General features: G+C 33.3%; 1 protein-coding gene across 1 annotated transcript in view; it reads left to right on the top strand.

The window, feature by feature from the left end:
- LOC143046364 (uncharacterized) overlaps window positions 1-18872 on the top strand; it is a 62402-nt gene that overhangs the window by 4362 nt on the left and 39168 nt on the right. Inside the window, exons 2-10 of the mRNA XM_076219490.1 lie at window positions 3668-3897; window positions 5649-7770; window positions 9044-9125; window positions 9679-9843; window positions 10457-10555; window positions 12933-13050; window positions 14232-14291; window positions 15134-15264; window positions 16920-17108. Of these exons, the coding sequence (XP_076075605.1) occupies window positions 3668-3897; window positions 5649-7770; window positions 9044-9125; window positions 9679-9843; window positions 10457-10555; window positions 12933-13050; window positions 14232-14291; window positions 15134-15264; window positions 16920-17108 (3196 nt within the window). The remainder of the gene's footprint in view (window positions 1-3667; window positions 3898-5648; window positions 7771-9043; window positions 9126-9678; window positions 9844-10456; window positions 10556-12932; window positions 13051-14231; window positions 14292-15133; window positions 15265-16919; window positions 17109-18872) is intronic.

Raw genomic sequence — 18872 nt, forward strand, 5'->3', positions numbered from 1 at the left:
GCACCACTTTAATGAAAACTAATCTACACAGAATACAAACAAACCGAAAATTTATTTAATTACTATTATTGATATACTGAAATTATAATTCTAAAAAAAAAATATATTGTTGAAGAATAACTAAGTTTTGAAGCTTAGTTATTTGCATAACAATTGAAAAGAAACCTGTTAATTGTATCATAATGCAATATAAGGAATTTAACTTATATTCAACGGGAAAACATCTTTTTCCATAAGTGGGGAGAGTGGCAAGACCTTTTCAGCTTTTGGTCTTTGGTGCTGTGCGGCTTTGTGCCTTTTTCACTTTCGATCTTTTATATCTGGGCGTTATGTATTCAGGTTTAGTTTTCTGTAATTAGTTAATACTTCAGTTTCTTTATGTATATCTCTTTCATATTCATTTGATAAAATTTACTGTTTGCAATAGCATGAATTGTTCTATATAATAAGAATGTTCTTATCCCGGGCATAAAAACAATGCCGTATTTGGCGAAACCTTTTCAACTTTTTATCTCCAGTGCTGTACAACTTTGTACTTTTTTCTCTTTCGATCTTTTATATCTGGGCGTCACTTGTAAGTCCTGTGTGGACAAGGCACGTTTTTGGCGTATTGAATTTTAAACCTGATGCTTTTTGTTATCTATTAATCATGTTTTTCTTTGTCTAATATGTTCTCCTATTTATTTGTATTGTAGTCCTGTAATATGTTGTCATTTCAATGTTATATTTAACTTTGCCATTAAAGTGCGAGGTTTGGCATGCCACAAAACCAGGTTCAACCCACCACTTTTATTCCCTTTAAAAGTGTCCTGTACCAAGTCAGGAAGATGGCCATTGTTATATTATTGTTCGTTTCTGTGTGTGTTGCATTTTAACGTTGAGTCGTTTGTGTTTTCTCTTATTTTTGAGATATTGAGATCAGACGTGGCACGGTACTTGTCTATCCCTAATTCATGTATTTGGTTTTCATGTTATATTTGTTATTCTCGTGGTGTTTTGTCTGATGCTTGGTCCGTTTCTGTGTGTGTTACGTTTCGGTGTTATGTCATTGTTCTCTTATATTTAATGCGTTTCCCTCGGTTTTAGTTTGTTACCCCGATTTTGTTTTTTGTCCCTGGATTTATGAGTTTTGAACAGCGGTATACTACTGTTGCCTTTATTTGGCATTACTAAATTCATCCTGGTTAATAATATATTTATCTAGATTTCACTGATTTCCATTAGGTGGGACCAGTTGGCAGGAGTAATATTAACAGAATTTAACTTATATACAACGGGATAACATCTTTTTACATGAGTGGGGCGAGTTGGCATTAGTAAATTCTTCCTGGTTAATAATATATTTATCTAGATATTATCGTTTTCTATAAGTTGGGGCAAGTTGGCAGGAGTAATATTAAGGGATATAACACATTTCACAAGTGGGGCGATTTGGTTATCCAGGTTGGGGCAGTTTTTTTTAAAAGTGGGGCGAGTTAGTGAAAAAGTGGGGCTATTTGCTAATGGGGCGATTTGTCATGGATTCCCTTCAAATATATTCTAATGTGGTTTTTGGCTTCTTCGTGCATAAACAAGCTCATTGCCATTGTTGAATTAATTGTTTTCTTTAAAATAGTCGACAAAATTGCTCTTACAAAATTTCCATTTGGGAGCCTCGAGCTCGATGGGGGAAATACTCTGCAAATACTGACAGTTGGCAGGTATGGTCATCAAAAAAGTTGATGTGTTACTATGTACATTTACCATTACATAGATGCCAACCATTACGATTTTTCCGTAGTTTTTCCGATTTTGCGATAAAAACTACGCTATTACGGTCAAAGTCGAATAGTTACGGATTCCCAATCATCGACGTTCAATTTTGTAAAACGCGGATTTTTATCATTACTTTTCCGTCCTGGTCCAGTATTTAGGAAACGCCAATGTAATGCTTCCGTTTTCGGGAGTTATCAACCTATTGTTGGGTAACTAACTGACTTCCGAAGAGGCAAACTTGCATTTTATTAAGTAGCTTTTCCCCTTTCTCTACTTCTCCTTGACAAAACAAAAATGTTTGAGTCGAGAACATCTGAACAATCAATGAATGGAATACATACTACAGACAACATGTTAAATGACAAATTTTAGTGTACATCACTTTGCAACCACTCGTCAGTAATTTTTATTGGTAAATGCACGTTTATGAATGATTACTGAAAACTTTTCAAAAATACGGAAAATTTGATAGTTTGTTACTGATTGTGTCAAAAGGGGGTTGGCATCTATGCCATTATGTTACTTGATGTTCTTGCTATACACACAGTACAGAGTCTAGTCAATCTTTGTGAACTTCTTTTTATGGGAGTCATAGAATATGCGTATACAATCAATAATTAAAAATAGTCTATTTATATTGAAAAGGAAAAGTTCTTATATGTCTAAAGAAGAGGGACGAAAGACACATAAGGGACAGTCAAACTCATAAATTTAAAGCAAACTGACAAGGCCATGGCTAAAAATGCATTTCATGGCGAGGCACAGAAAATATACTGTAAACAGTAGACTATAGATATAGGTGAACTAGGTACAAAAGAACTCTAAATCTTAAATTCTACAAACCACCTCTGTTCTATGGAAGATAATGATATAACTGGACTAGAAATACACACAACCTGTAATTAACTGCCTTTACAGCGCTTTCGCGCTTTGATTCATTTATCTCTTCATTTATGTAAGTTTCATCTACCTGCCACCCTTTATTTTCTCATATTGACAGTTTTCATAGTGAACCAAAGATTCAGACATTTTTACTTTTATTTTCATATGGACGTCAAGTTACGAGAGACTTCACGGCCTCAAGACTGAAGTATGCAAATATGCATGCTAATTTCCGTATTCTGTATATTTCTTCACCTCCTTTATAGGAGATCAGTATTGAACATTTAGTAGCAAACAATGATAACAATGGATGTCCATAATCATGATAATAAAACATTAAAAATAATAGAAATATTAATTAAAATGTTGCTATTTATGTTATTGTCAATGTGACAATATTATCATGATTATGATATATATATGATCTACAAAATTCTAAAAAAAATAAATGATGAAACAAATAGAATATATATAAATGGACTGAAGATTTTGATAAAAAGAAAAGTATGGTTAATAAAATAACAATAATAGCCTTCGTATGAGGCCAGTACAGGATATAACCACCCAAAGACATGAAAGAAGTATATCGACCTCAGACTTTGTCCTCCATCAATATACTTCTTACCCTACAGGTCCATATAATCGACCTCATACAAACTTACAAAGGCCATATTTGTATAATATGGTCTGACTTTGTGTATATCCTTGATGTAGGTTTTGCTAAGGGCACAGGTGAGGTAGGTGTAAAGTATTGTTACAGTTATACAGGTATACCTACCTGATATTAATGAATACCTGCAGAACGGCCATACAATACACTACGCACCATCAATGCAATACCCAAACCAGTTATGATAACCAATACATAACCTTCATGTAGATTTCATATATTTTAAATGCAGAAATTATGCTTCTATAAAAGATATGCAGATTTATAAAGGTTTATTGTTATTGTTTGTGTTTTGGCTCTATCATAAAAGAAATTTTCTCTCAATTATTTTATACAACATGTACATGTTTCTTCTTTTAGGATGGGTGATATGGAAAAATCTGTCTTGGAAATGTTAGTTCCAATCTTCCCAAACTTGACACAGGAAATATTACAAGCAAGTGTACAACATCCTAGTAACCATGGAGATCCACTGACATCAGATACACTCCTACAGAGATGTATTGATGACTTGTTAGAATTAAGAACATTCACTGAAAAGACATTGGTTGCTTCTCCATACAGACAGCCAACCGAGATAGATTCTGATGGTAAGTCTCAATAAACATGATAAATAGATAAATAAATTTAACGGCTGTGGCATGCATACCTGCCAACCCTCCCGTTTAAGCAGGAGACTCCCGCTCAAATGGCGAATATCGGGAAATCTCCCGCTTGCCGGTACCCTCCCGCTTTTGGATATTTTAACCTTGAATGACAAGTCAACATTAATTACATTTTTGTGTCACTGATGAGGGTTGTTGTTACCTGTAAATCACAGACCATATGTGAAAGTTAATGGCTTCACTTGACAGCTTGTTTGTCAAACATAGTACTAATTTACAATCATTAATGACTTTTGCTTCAAGCTTAGTTTGTAATCAATTCAAAAATAATTTGGGTTACTTCCCCTGATTAATCCTGTTTTAAGTTATCCTTTTGAAAATAATGTGAATTGACAACATAAACTAAATACAAATTGAACAGGCGCACTACGTTTGCGCGCATTTGGGGATTAAAGTGTTTTATGTTTGCACGCAACTTTTGATGACATTTGCAAATGATTTGCGTGCATTCATTTTACAGGTAAACTCAAGTAAAAATATAAAAAAATATTAAATCAAATTGTAATTGACTATATATTTGTTTATTTCCATAGTAAATATGACTATCAATTTTTAATTTTGAAAATATTTCTTAATTCAAATTATATATGGTTCATATTGAATTCTAAAACCAATTATAAAGTGATCATAATAAACTCTGTTGCATAAAGGCATACATGTAACTTCATTGTGAATATTTCAGGATGAAAAGTGTTTCAACTAAAAGTGTTCATTTTTAAAATTAATAAATAATTTAAGTTAGTTTGTAAAGTTATACCAAGGTACAAACATGGAGTTTCGGCACGTACTGACATGTAAAGTAATGAATTTATCAATATTTTAACCTTTGTTAAAGATTAGCTATGTTTTAAAATTTCAACATTTTCATCTGTATATATATTTCTAGGATTTAGTGCTTGTGCATAATAAAATGGACTTGTCTTGCTCGAAATCCCACTTCCACCTCATCGTTGGTGAGCAGCTGGGGACTAAGACTAAGGGAATGAGTGCTTACACTTGTAAATAATTGAACAAATTATAAATAAATAAGTATTATTACCTGTATTTACCTGAATTTACATGTAAAAAAAAATGCGCGCAATTGTAATCAAAAGCTGCCCGCAAACGTAATGATTTTTGCGTGCAAATGTAATGGTAATGCATGCAAACGTAATGCACTAAATTCAACAAAGTATCATAAAAGGGTGGCAAAATGACTTTGTATGCCTTAAGACAAAAAAAAAAAAAATTATTGAATTCAACTACAATTAGACCTAGGATACATTGAGCGCATGGTTCAACAAATTCAGTATGAAGCAAATATTTAATTTTATAGAAGAAAACAGAGTATTTTTTTTGTGGGCGCATCTGCTATATGCTCCCCGTCAGACCTAACGCCAAATCTTTTTATTTTTATGATTTTTCATTGAATTTATTTCATGTATATATTTATTAAGTTTGTTGTAAAGAAAGATTAGTGCTTATTGTGTGAAGTCATACAAAGTATATCATTTGTATATGCTGATATGTAATTTTTTCAAACAAAAATATTTATTTCCTATCTACATGTAGACTTAAATAAAGCTATGATCATAATGATATATTGTGATGGAGGCCATTAATCCTTATTTGAAAATTTAAAGCTAAGCTAGAATTTAGAAAAAAGTAATAGAAGACTTTTATTTTTTACCTTACAGATTCTACAGACAGTGAAAGAGATACATCTAAAGACAAGACTGTAAATGATATCAGACAGGCTAAAAGTAATATAATAAGTCCATCAAATATAAGTCTATCTGATGCAACTATCACAGGTCATAACAATGACAATGATGTCCAAATAACTGGACACACCCCATCCAAAGATTGTCTCATTGTATCAGAAAAAACAGGGAGAAAGCAGGGAAAGAAAGACAAACCGATCTTAAAAGATAACAAATTTAAAGTAGCTTGTACCAGTGTGAAAGATTTGAGTGGAGCTGAGAAAAGGACATTGGCTTTAGAGACAAAGAAAGTCAAATCAACAAGTGATGATATGTATAGAGAAATAGAGTTTAGTTCAGATTCTAATTCTAGTGATTTAATACATCAAATATTTGACCAAACTGACAGTGAAGATGACTTACCAATGTTAAACAGTCCAATTAAAAACTCACCTCTAAAACCTTCTCAATTCCATGGTAAACTGGACAAGGTAATGAGTAGTCCAGACTTCTGGAACTGGAGGGACAAGGCAAACAAGTCATCATCTCCTAGTTCTGTTGTAGCAAGTGATAAAACTATAATACAAGGTCGTAATGACTTACTAGTAAGGTCAAATACAGTACCAAATATACTAACTACCACTCCGTCCAGTGTGATAGGTACTAAGAACAGCCTCCTTACCACTCCCTCGGTTAGTCCAAGTAGAGGTGTAACAGCCACTGTAAACGTTAGTCATGCATCTGATATGAACGTTAATATAACAGTTAATGTTAGTGCTCAGTCTTTAGGCAGGAATAATACAACACAAAAACAGCATGTGAAACCTAGCGCTGTTAGCAATAATAACATCACTCAAAAACAACATGTGAAACCTTGTGCTCAGTCTGCAATCAATATTATTAATAACATCACACAAAATCAACAATTGAAATCTCAGTCTGTAAGTCAGAAGCCTGCAACACACATTCCACAAGCTGGTCCATCTAGACAGGAAAAGACAATAGGACTAGACATATTACCTCCTGGTCTAGGTGCTGGTCACATGATTCAGCAAACACCATTAGGAAATCTGCCACAATTAATGACATCTGCAAATGTACCAGTACCAATGACCAATCAAACGTTAGCAGTGTCTTATCCTAATCCATCTAACCCTCTGAACATGAGGATAGGAAACCAGTCTACTATAACAGCTAATTCATCAAACATTAGTATGAACAGACCACAGTTAAATAGTAATGTTTCAAACAACGTATTAAATACAGCTGATAGTCAGTCAAATAAAGGGCTACTGCCCAAACCTTCGTTTAATCCATCGTTTAATCCAAACACTGGAATACAGAGGCCTCCATCAACTGTACACCAAATGCCTTATATGAACAGACCTCCATTTAATCCATTTTTAAACCAAAACGCTGGTGTACCAATGCCTCCATCAACTATACACCAAATGACAAACATGAATAGACCACATTTTAATCAAATGTTCAATCCAACTGCAGGCGTTCAGAGGCCTCCATCAAATGTACACCAAATGACAAACATGAATAGACCTCCATTTAATCCACTGCTCATGGGGGTTCAAAGGCCATCAAGTACCATTACTGGGCCACAAACTGCTGGACTTGCTACTGTGACGTCAACAACTCAGAATATACCTGGTCAAACAACAGTTAACCTGAAGAGACCAGCAGGAAGTCAATTCCCTACCATGAATAATCCAACCAGACATGTAGCTGGTCAGGTTCCAACAATGGACATTCCATTCAGGCCTGCAGTTAGTCAAAATCCAGCAGCAGTAAATCCTAACAGACCTGTTCCTAGTCAAGTTCCAAATGGAGGATTTCTGATTAGACCTGGTAATGCATCAGCAAACCTAAATAGACCTGCAGGTGCTACATCAGAACCAAATACTGTGCAGCCTCAACATGTTCCTCCAGTGAACAGTGTAAGGCAACCCGGCTTGGTTCCAGGACACACTAATAATGGAAATCAGTTTATTGTGCCTGTACTTGCCAAGCCTAACTTAGTTCCATCCAATAACCAACCTACCAATAAATCTGTTGCCATCAATAAAGAGGAAATTCAAGATCCTCCCATTGTCCAAAATCAAAAGTAAGTAATGATGAAAATTGAAATAGAATAACAATTTTTTTGTTAAAGAGATTTCTGTAAAAAGGTCACCAAGTTCAAGAAATAAAAGTGGACCTCACTGACAAATTAAACATCTTGAATGAAAGTTGTAAAATTTTATTTAATTTTGAAATGGAGTTCATCTGTCATGTCTTTGAATGCCAATTGTTGTAAGTCTGCAATCTTTTCAAATAAATGATCTGATGAAATATTTTTATGCGCGCTACATGAAAGCCAAAAAAAGCCATTTAAACACTAATTAAAACTGGTGAAGCTCAATGGCCAAATATGCCATTTAAACACTAATTAAAACAATGATGAAGCTCAATGGCCAAATATGCCATTTAAACACTAATTAAAACAATGGTGAAGCTCAATGGCCAAATATGCCATTTAAACACTAATTAAAACAATGGTGAAGCTCAATGGCCAAATATGCCATTTAAACACTAATTAAAACAATGGTGAAGCTCAATGGCCAAATATGCCATTTAAACACTAATTAAAACAATGGTGAAGCTCAATGGCTAAATATGCCATTTAAACACTAATTAAAACAATGGTGAAGCTCAATGGCCAAATATGCCATTTAAACACTAATTAAAACAATGGTGAAGCTCAATGGCCAAATATGCCATTTAAACACTAATTAAAACAATGGTGAAGCTCAATGGCCAAATATGCCATTTAAACACTAATTAAAACAATAGTGAAGCTCAATGGCCAAATATGCCATTTAAACACTAATTAAAACAATGGTGAAGCTCAATGGCCAAATATGCCATTTAAACATTAATTAAAACAATAGTGAAGCTCAATGGCCAAATATGCATCAATGTCTGTTAAAATGTAGTAGTCAGTTTATAACAGACAGAAACATAAATTACAATTATATTAAAGATTATTCTGAAGTCATTAGAAATAAGAAGATGTGGCATGAGTGCCAATGAGACAACTCTTCATGCAAGTTACAATGTGTAAAAGTAACATGTGTGTCTAGTATAAAAATAAAAGGTTCTTTCTGGCTACACAAAACCCATCAATTATACATCATTTTATAGATACCAGGAACTTATGTAGCTTTGTAATAAAAAGTCCTAACTTCTTGTAAGAATTTGATGATTGGACATTTATAACCGTGGCATGGTAGCATTAATTGGTTTATGGTTCCAGATTATACTCAGATTGAGTCCATACATACATTGTTATAAAAAAGGTAAACATGTATATGTGACCTTGATTCTTTTTATTTCAGTCCTCCAGTTGTCATTCCTGACGAAGAATCCACACCAGAAAGGAAGAAAGCAGAAGCAAAAAAGAAGTTAAGGCAGGAAATGGTAAGATTAGAAAGTAAAAGCTGCACTTAGTAAACATCTACATTGTATCTAGTTTGAACATATGTACATGATGTACATTGTGTAAGGCACATGCATAACAAATAATTAAAGAAAATAATATATATACCCAAAAAAAAATGATATAACTGTTCTCAAAACAGAATGAGGGCAGTTAAATTAAAACATACATGGCACCCATGCAAGAGAAGGCACTTTTAAAATGGTGTAAACAACTTACGGAGACAAAGTCAGAATTTCACTTACATTATTGCTTCTTTTGAGTGAGTTGACACCCATAGATATGAAAATATCATTTGAAAACACTTTAAAAAAACCATAGACAAACATCCTATAAACATGTAAAATAGAAGTACAAGCATGACAAAATAACATGTGAGTTTTTTAAAAAAGGAATAATTAGTTCATTTCTATGTTCTTGAAATATTTGCCACTGGACCTAAAGAAGATAACAATGAATTAAGTATGTAAACAAACATTATAGATATTATGACTGACATTTTAGTCCATATTATAAAACAAACTTTTTTTGTAGACCAACATGTTTCCAGATATTGACCCAACTTATGTTGACCAGTTGTATGACCGATTACAAGATCATAACTGGCAGATGATTATCAACAATGCCTGTATGCTAATACTGGAAAATCCACAATATCCTAAAAAGTCTGAAAATAAGCCTCAACCTCAAGTACCAAAGGTAATTTTTAGAAAATCTCCCAGTGTCCTAAAAAGTCTAAGGTAGCGCTCCACATTTAGGTGTGTAGTTTCTCATTTTTGCGCCTGTGGATTTTTCTAATATAAAAGCTAGTGAGCAATACATTTCTCTTTGGGGTGGCTGAAGATTAATTTAAAGCCTTCATAGTATTAGAAAGCCAGGAATAGAAGATGATTTGACGTTTTGATGTCTAATTTAATTTAATTTTCTAAATGGAGTGCTACCTGGAAAAAAAACCTCAACCTCAGGTACCAAAGGTAAGTTCTAGAAAATCAAAAATGTCTTTAAAAAAATTTAGGAAAAAACCTCAACCTACAGACACTAAAGAAGATTCTGGAAAAACCACAAGTACAGTTTAAAAAAATAAATATCATCCTGTGATCACAATGATAGATTCTTGAAAATCATCATTTTCCAAGAAATGAATCTCAGTCTCATCAATGTATTCTATAAATGCTCTAAAAATTTTAAAACACCAGTCTTGTGTAGCAAAATTTTTATTAATTCATTATGTTCCTTAAAAAGTGCCATTGTCGAACTGTATACAGTAAAAATAAATTGTTTCCACATTAAAGGCATGTGATTTTACTTGCAGACATTACCTAAGATTGATTATTACAAAGAATACAGTGGCCATGTTACTGGTCCCTACAGAAACCAGTGTGAGATGCTACTACAGTCAGAATTCAAATGGGTAGGTGTTTAAAAAAAATTTAAAAGATAGATTGAAAGAAGAACTATAAGGGAGATAACTGAGGAATTATTTTTACTGAATAATACTGACTTAATGTTGTAGTACCAGTGCCAAATGCAGGAATCTTGTATTGTTTTAACTAGTTATGTTTTCTATTTTTCACACAAATTTATGTGATATGATTTATAATCTATGGTGAACCATGTCTGCGGTCTCATGGTAGAGTGCTGGTCTCAATAAAATAAGTTTGATGCTTGCACAGTTCAAACCAAAGACTTGATCATTTGTATGTATTACTTCTTCATTGAACAAAGGGGTAAATTAGTGGGGTTTTTTCTGGTCAAAAACAAACTTAACCTAATCTTCATTGAACAAAGGGGTAAATTAGTGGTTGTCTTCTGGTCAAAAACAAACTTAACCTAATCTTAACTTTGTCAGAAAATTTTATTTATGTATATTGATTAAAAGACAAGTTAATATAGGATGGAACTTGCCTGTTTGGCCAGTTAGGCAATACATCTTATATCATGTATATTGTTTCCTGTTAGCACATTGTATTAACAAGAAAGACTCATCTGCCTGGTTGGTATGGAGGGGGCATATGGTTGTAGACATTCCAGTCTGTCCAATACAAAATTCAAAGTTTAGTTTACCATGAAGTTGTGGTACTTTAGTCCATATGTTCATTATGATGTTATTTTTTTTTATACATTATGTCAAGTTATGGTTTCAGCCTTTTATCACCATCACTGTTGATCCGATGGATAAAATCTGTCGTAGAGTTGTCACTGGTTCATACGTACTTATATATACCGGTATAGAGCCTAGGTGGTCGACTGTTGATCTGATGGATACAATCTGTCGTAGAGTTGTCACTGGTTCATACGTACTTATATATATAGAGCCTAGGTGGTCGACTGTTGATCCGATGGATAAAATCTGTAGTAGAGTTGTCACTGGTTCATACGTACTTATATATATAGAGCCTAGGTGGTCGACTGTTGATCCGATGGATAAAATCTGTCGTAGAGTTGTCACTGGTTCATACATACTTATATATATAGAGCCTAGGTGGTCGACTGTTGATCCGATGGATAAAATCTGTAGTAGAGTTGTCACTGGTTCATACGTACTTATATATATAGAGCCTAGGTGGTCGACTGTTGATCCGATGGATAAAATCTGTCGTAGAGTTGTCACTGGTTCATACGTACTTATATATATAGAGCCTAGGTGGTTGACTGTTGATCTGATGGATACAATCTGTCGTAGAGTTGTCACTGGTTCAGACGTACTTATATATATAGAGCCTAGGTGGTCGACTGTTGATCTGATGGATATAATCTGTCGTAGAGTTGTCACTGGTTCAGACGTACTTATATATATAGAGCCTAGGTGGTCGACTGTTGATCTGATGGATATAATCTGTCGTAGAGTTGTCACTGGTTCAGACGTACTTATATTTATATAGAGCCTAGGTGGTCGACTGTTGATCTGATGGATACAATCTGTGGTAGAGTTGTCACTGCTTCAGACGTACTTATAAATATAGAGCCTAGGTGGTCGAGTGGTCTTGTGTGTTGGGCATAGTTCAAGGTGATTGGGTGCCACGATATCTCAGTAGCATGGGTGATCTAATTAATAGATCTAATTTTGTTTGGCTGATATTTAGAAGAGATATATATTTATCGCTATTTTGTGCATTTTTCCTTTGATCTTTTTTTTGTGATAATTTTCATATCATGCTTCTCGCTTGAGATGGAAAATTATTGCTAGAAACTAAACAGGCACGTGGCGTTGCTAACAAAATTGTCATGAAATTGACAACGTTGTCATAGGTAAAATAGCGATAAACATATTATCATTGATCATCTCAACTCGATTGCCTTTCTCGCTTTCGCCGTCCCGGCTCAAGTGAGAATATCAATCTCGTTGAGATGATCAACGATAAACTATAAATATATTTATGAATTTCATTACCAAAAGTGATGTTACATTTCCAGCCAAATTTGAGTTGAAACAGTGCCATCTGATGTGATGTGCTTAGCAGGTTGTTCTGAACCATTGATGAATTATTCTGCAAGAGGTTATTGGGGCTTAGCAATTTATAATATCGTTCCATTAGCCTTTAGTTATGCAGGATTCTTGGAGAATATCAGATGTAAAGTGCAGTGGACATGCCATTTTCAGGTTTCCCATGTATAAACTAACAATTTTAAATAGTACTATTTCAACTTTGGTAGTGTGCAATTTAACATCATACAATTAATGTTAAATTACACAACAAGAACTAATCTTCAGTATCCTGAAATGTTGTTGTACAACTGAAGAAATATCTGACTATTTATATTAGAAATGCAATATTTTGTCTTTTCAGATCTCTCTTAAAGATATAAGAAACATTATGAAATGTTTTAATGGTCACTATGCTCCTTCTCATAAAGTAATGATAGCAATCATGAATAACAGGGCTCAGGAGTTCACCAAGATGAAAGGTGAGTTATTGGAAACACAAAACAAAAGGGCATAGGAATTTTTATGCTCCATTTATGGGCGTTATGTTTTCTGGTGTGTGCATCTGTTCATTCATTCGTCCGTCTGTCCCGTTTCAGTTTAAAGTTGTTGGTCGAGGTTGTTTTTGATCAACTTGAATATGTTGAAGTCCAATCAACTTGAAACTTAATACACATGTTCCTTATGATATAAATTTCTATTTTTAATGCCAAATTAGAGATTTTACACCATTTTCACAGTCCACTGAACAAAAATAATAGTGCGGATGGGGCATCCTTGTACTATGGACACATTCTTGTTTTTAGATAAATGTTGTTTTATTGAAAAAACAAAAACAGGGCTAATGGATTTGAAAAGATAAAAGGAGAGTTATAAGAATAAGATTTTGGAAAAAGTATTGTCCTTATCATCAACTTATATTAGTGGCATGATCATCTGTTACCGAGGATGAAAATATAAAACTTTCAAAATATGAAAAGTTATATCTGTGACTATTGAAACATTTATTTCAACAAGTTTTCAGTCAATTTAGCAAAGTACATGAAAAAGAATCCTTTTTTATTCTATTTAAAAAGATCCGTGTTTGTTCCTTATTACCATGATTACAAATAGCCCAAATTTTAAGGGCATGCTTTCATCATTGTTATATTTTTACAGAAAATTATTTATGGATTACGTGTAAGAGTTCCCATCTAAATGAGCTTTTATTGAAACTTCAGAAAATAATTTACAGTTCTGAAACATATTATTTCAACTGAAAAGCTTCTGAACCATACTAGTACTGAATAGACAAGTGAACAGAACTGGAAGACTGAAAGACTGAATATGACTCAATATGACTGAATATGACTCAATAATTTATTGTTCAAGCTTTTTAGGTGATGTAAAAATCAAAATGACTGTTTAAAAACTAGACTTATTGCAGTTGTGAGCCTTTTTCACTCATTGAAACCTTCCTAAATAAAAACAGTCTGTAATGGAAGAGGGGGAGGTTTTTCATATTAGTTCTGTGTCGGGCCTGGGGTTTGTAAGCTTGCTCACTCAATGTTTTTTTTTCATTTATCAGGGAAAACTGATTTTAAAAGATGAATCTAAGTTTAAACACCATTAGTTATTAAACAATAATATAATCTTTCTGATGACTATGTTTGTATATTTTCAGAAAGTAACCCATTAATGCATCCTTATTCTCAAGCCAAGGCAGAAATTAAAGTGGAGGGAGGTAAGTGTAATATATAGATTTTCTTGATAGATCTTGGAGTACATATAAAGATGAATAGTTGAGGCTTTATATAGATCTAAGAAGATATGGTATGAGTACCATTGGGGCAACTGTCTACCCAAGTCATAATGTGTAAATAAAAACCATTGTAGGTCAAAGAACGGTCTTCAACTCCAAGATTTGGCTGACACTGAACAGTTGGCCAAAAAATTGTCTAGTGTAGAACCATTTAAACATGAAAATCAAGAGTCTTATCTCTTAAAAAACAACAACAATCAAGAAACACTTCTGAACCACATCAACAAGCAACAACCACTGGTCAATAGGTTCCTGACTTAGGACAGGTGTAAACAAATGTGGCAGGAGAACAGATGTAAACAAATGTGGCAGGAGGACAGGTGTAAACAAATGTGGCAGGTTTAAACAATTTTAAAGACGCCAACCTCCACCCTAGCCTGACATAAAAGTGTAACATAACAACATATATAGAAAGACACTATCAAATATCAATTGAAATAGCTTAACTCAATCAAAAGACATATTAACAAAAAAAACTAGTTAACATACACTGAACGAATAAATTTGGCATGTTTTATCTAGCGTTGGTAATGTAATTATTTATATTTCAACATTTGAATGATACAAGAGAAATTACACACATACAAGACATATATATTTGTCAACAATTAATCTGTGGTGATATTTTCTGTCTATTTGATGTATTTTCCTTTACCTGAAATCTTTAATATTTTTTTTAATGCAACATTAAGTTGATGTTTTTTTCACCTAAGGCGTGTTTGATAAATTGGTTTGATACCATTTAAAGTATAATTTATGTTCAGTTTATGGTGAAAGAATTATCAGCCTGCAGTTTCTAAAGTGTGGTCGACCTCTGAGAAGTGAAGTTCCTGTCTGTCCAGAACTAGTTCATGAGAAAGAATTTATTAGAATTAAAACAGAGGAAGAAACAAAGGTATTGTCAAATGGAACATTGACCAATATTAACATAAGCAAACGGAAGTTTTTAGAAATATTTGTTACTATCAGGCATGTTGTTGTGTAGAACATTTTCATTTTGCACCACATGTACCTGGGCATTATTGTTATGGTGAGTCCAAGAATTATCAACCTCTTGATGCATACCAAAATTAAAGTAAGTGATAATTTTTTTACAGGTAACAATCTTACCAATGAATCACCCTGTCTAACATACTGTGGATTCATTATTATTTGATGGATACACATTTTTGTGGATTTCCTGGGTACAGTTGTACCACAAAATTAAATGTTCAACAAATTACAAATCTTCTGTAGAATTATACATACCTGTCAACCTGTGACAATGAAAATGCAGGTCATGACCTGCATTGAAGAATGAAATCTCAGGTCATAAAATGTACGAACTTTTTCGAGCTGAATTTCAGCAATTAGGGGACATTTTTCTTATAATTTAAATCAAAGTTTCCAAAACATGTTTACTTGGTTAAGTAATTTAACATTTTATCAATTATTATACCATTGCACTTTTAAAAGATATTCCTACAATGTACTTCATCTGATATGTTTCAGCCTCAGTTATCAATATTAAGATAAATTGTCTTCATTACACGAAAAGTATTTAAAATTCATGTCTGGTTATACAGCCTTTAAATTTTATTGTTGATTGTAATTAGACTATAGGAAAATAAAGATAAACAGTTAAAGAAAGTACAGATGAAAAATATATTTTCAACTTTTCTTTTATAATTAAATTAAGGTATAAAAATAATGAAAAGTTATATTTCAATATGTATATAAAGTCTATTTGTTTTAGATCTTTTTTACCCCAAAAAACGTAAATATAAGGAACAATTTTGAATGGTGACAAAAAAGGGGAAGTAACTCAAGTTGAAAAATGTTTGTAAAACAACAGTGATATTTATTTACAACCTAAAGCTTTTAAGGTAATTGGTGTTAATTTTAAAACAGTGTGTTTGACACTAAAGCTGTCAAGTGAAGCCATGCACTTAATTGGTCACATAATTTGATAGTTTACACAGCTAGCTAAACTTCCTGTTCATGGAAAAATTACAAATTTGCCGGTTTTTCAAAGGAAAATCACTTATGAAATCAACAAGGCTACGAAATCCAGGTAAAAATGGGTCATTTTCGTAATTCCTGAGTTATTCAATGACCCGACGGGTGTCTCAGGTGACCCCTCAGAATTGTGAAAATCTGGGTTCACACCCGTCAGTTGACAGGTATGCTTGTATGCATATTTAGACGAAACAATGAATTTAATATCTAGAACATGCAGGTTTTCGTTACTCCTTGATAATTGGTACCTACGAAAATAAATTAATCCACTATATATACAGTAACTCCCCCAAATGAAGTGTTGTTTGTCAAACAGCTATATACAAAAAGTTCAACCTATGGGCTACCTTAAAAAGTTGATTTACAACAATTTAATATCAAACGTCTTACAATTTTAATTAAAAGATTAGACACAACATTTTAATCTACATACTGCTTTTGTTTATATATTGAAATATTATTAGAAATTTTATAAAATAAACATTTCTGAGATCAAAAGTCTACTTCATAAATACATGTCCATGTATTAAAGATGTTAATGTTACTTTATAGGAACAGGATCATATTATGGCAGTCAGTGTTAACGAACATGAGTATGAGGAAAGTGGTCAGTTAATAGAGTGTGGTTGTTGCTATGGTGAAGTGGCATTTGAGATGATGATTCAGTGTTATGAAGGGCACCTGTTTTGCCAGGAGTGTCTTGAAAGATATGCCAAGGAGTCTGTATTTGGACATGGGAAGGTATGTAACCTTTGACTTGAAAGGTGTACATGTTTGTCTGACAGGGTTTATTTGAACTTGACCTCAATTAAGTGTATCATTGATAATGTTAATTTTATGCCCCACTTAAAGGCATTATGTTTTTCGGTCTCTGCTTCCATTTTTCGTCTGTCTGTTACGCATCAGATTAAAGTGTTAGGTAAAGTTAGTTTTTGATAGTCCAATCAACTTGAAACTTAGTACACATGTTCCCTATAATACAATCTTTCTAATTTTAATGCCAAGAGACTTGTTCCCAGATTCAGGGTCCACTGAACTTAGAAAATGGTAGTATGGGTATTTTTTTCCATGTATTTTTATTTTGACACATTCTTGTTTTATATATGTGGTACTTGTATAACCATTTTCTTTTAAAAAATTATACTTTCAACATCCATTTAATCATGATGTAGAGTACAATAGAGACATTGTGTCTTAATCTTGTTTTGAATTTTAAATTGCTGATTTTTTTTTCAATGATATATATATATAAGAAATATTACCATATACAAGAACTGACAAATATATTTCTTCTTTTGAATAGGCAGTCTCAAGTTAATAACCTTTCTGCAATAAGATTTTTTGACTTAATGAAAAAAAAGAACCTGAACTAATTAGTTGTGATACAAGGTGAAATAAAAAAAAATCCCAGATTACCTTTTAAAAAATTGACATTGTTATGCCCCTACCGTAGCGAAAAGGGCATTACATTTTACCCTTGTCTGTACATCTGTAAGTCCTAAAATTAGTTTCCATTGATAACTTCAGTTTGCCTCATCCAATAAAATCAACGGTACCAATTTTGTTGCACCAGATGCACATTTCGACAATACATGTCTCTTCAGTGATGCTCGTGGCCAAAATATTTGAAATCCAAAGCTTATATAAAAGATGAAGAGCTATAATCCAAAAGGTCCAAAAAGTATAGCCAAATTCATGAAAGGAATCAGAGCTTTGCACGAGGGAGATACATTCCTTAATTTATAATAATTTTTAATATTTTGTAACAGCAAATTTTAATAACACAAATAATCCGTATTTTCATGCCAGTACCGAAGTACTGGCTACTGGGCTGGTGATACCCTTGGGGACTAATAGTCCACCAGCAGAGGCATCGACCCAGTGGTAGTAATAACATCAACGGTATCAATTTTGTTGCACCAGATGCGCATTTCGACAATACATGTCTCTTCAGTGATGCTGGTGGCCAAAATATTTGAAATCCAAAGCTTATATAAAAGATGAAGAGCTATAATCCAAAAGGTCCAAAAAGTATAGCCAAATGTCATGAAACTTATTCACAATGCTTATTACCACAAAACACAGGTCAAGTATGAAATTTGTTGGAATCACTTTTACCATTCTAGAGTTATGCCCCTTTACAAATGAAATCATTGCTGAATTTTTAGCTCACCTGGCCCGAAGGGCCAAGTGAGCTTTTCTCATCACTTGGCGTCGTCCGTCGTCTGTCGTCGTTAACTTTTACAAAAATCTTCTCCTCTGAAACTGCTGGGCCAAAATAATCCAAACTTGGCCATAATCATCATTGGGGTATCTAGTTTTAAAAATTGTGTGGCGTGACCCCACCAACCAACCAAGATGGCCGCCACGGCTAAAAATAGAACATAGGGGTAAAATGCAGTTTTTGGCTTATAACTCAAAAACCAAAGCATTTAGAGCAAATCTGACATGGGGTAAAATTGTTCATCAGGTCAAGATTTATCTGCCCTGAAATTTTCAGATGAA

Source organism: Mytilus galloprovincialis, chromosome 9 (assembly GCF_965363235.1).
Source record: "Mytilus galloprovincialis chromosome 9, xbMytGall1.hap1.1, whole genome shotgun sequence".
NCBI lineage: Eukaryota > Metazoa > Mollusca > Bivalvia > Mytilida > Mytilidae > Mytilus > Mytilus galloprovincialis.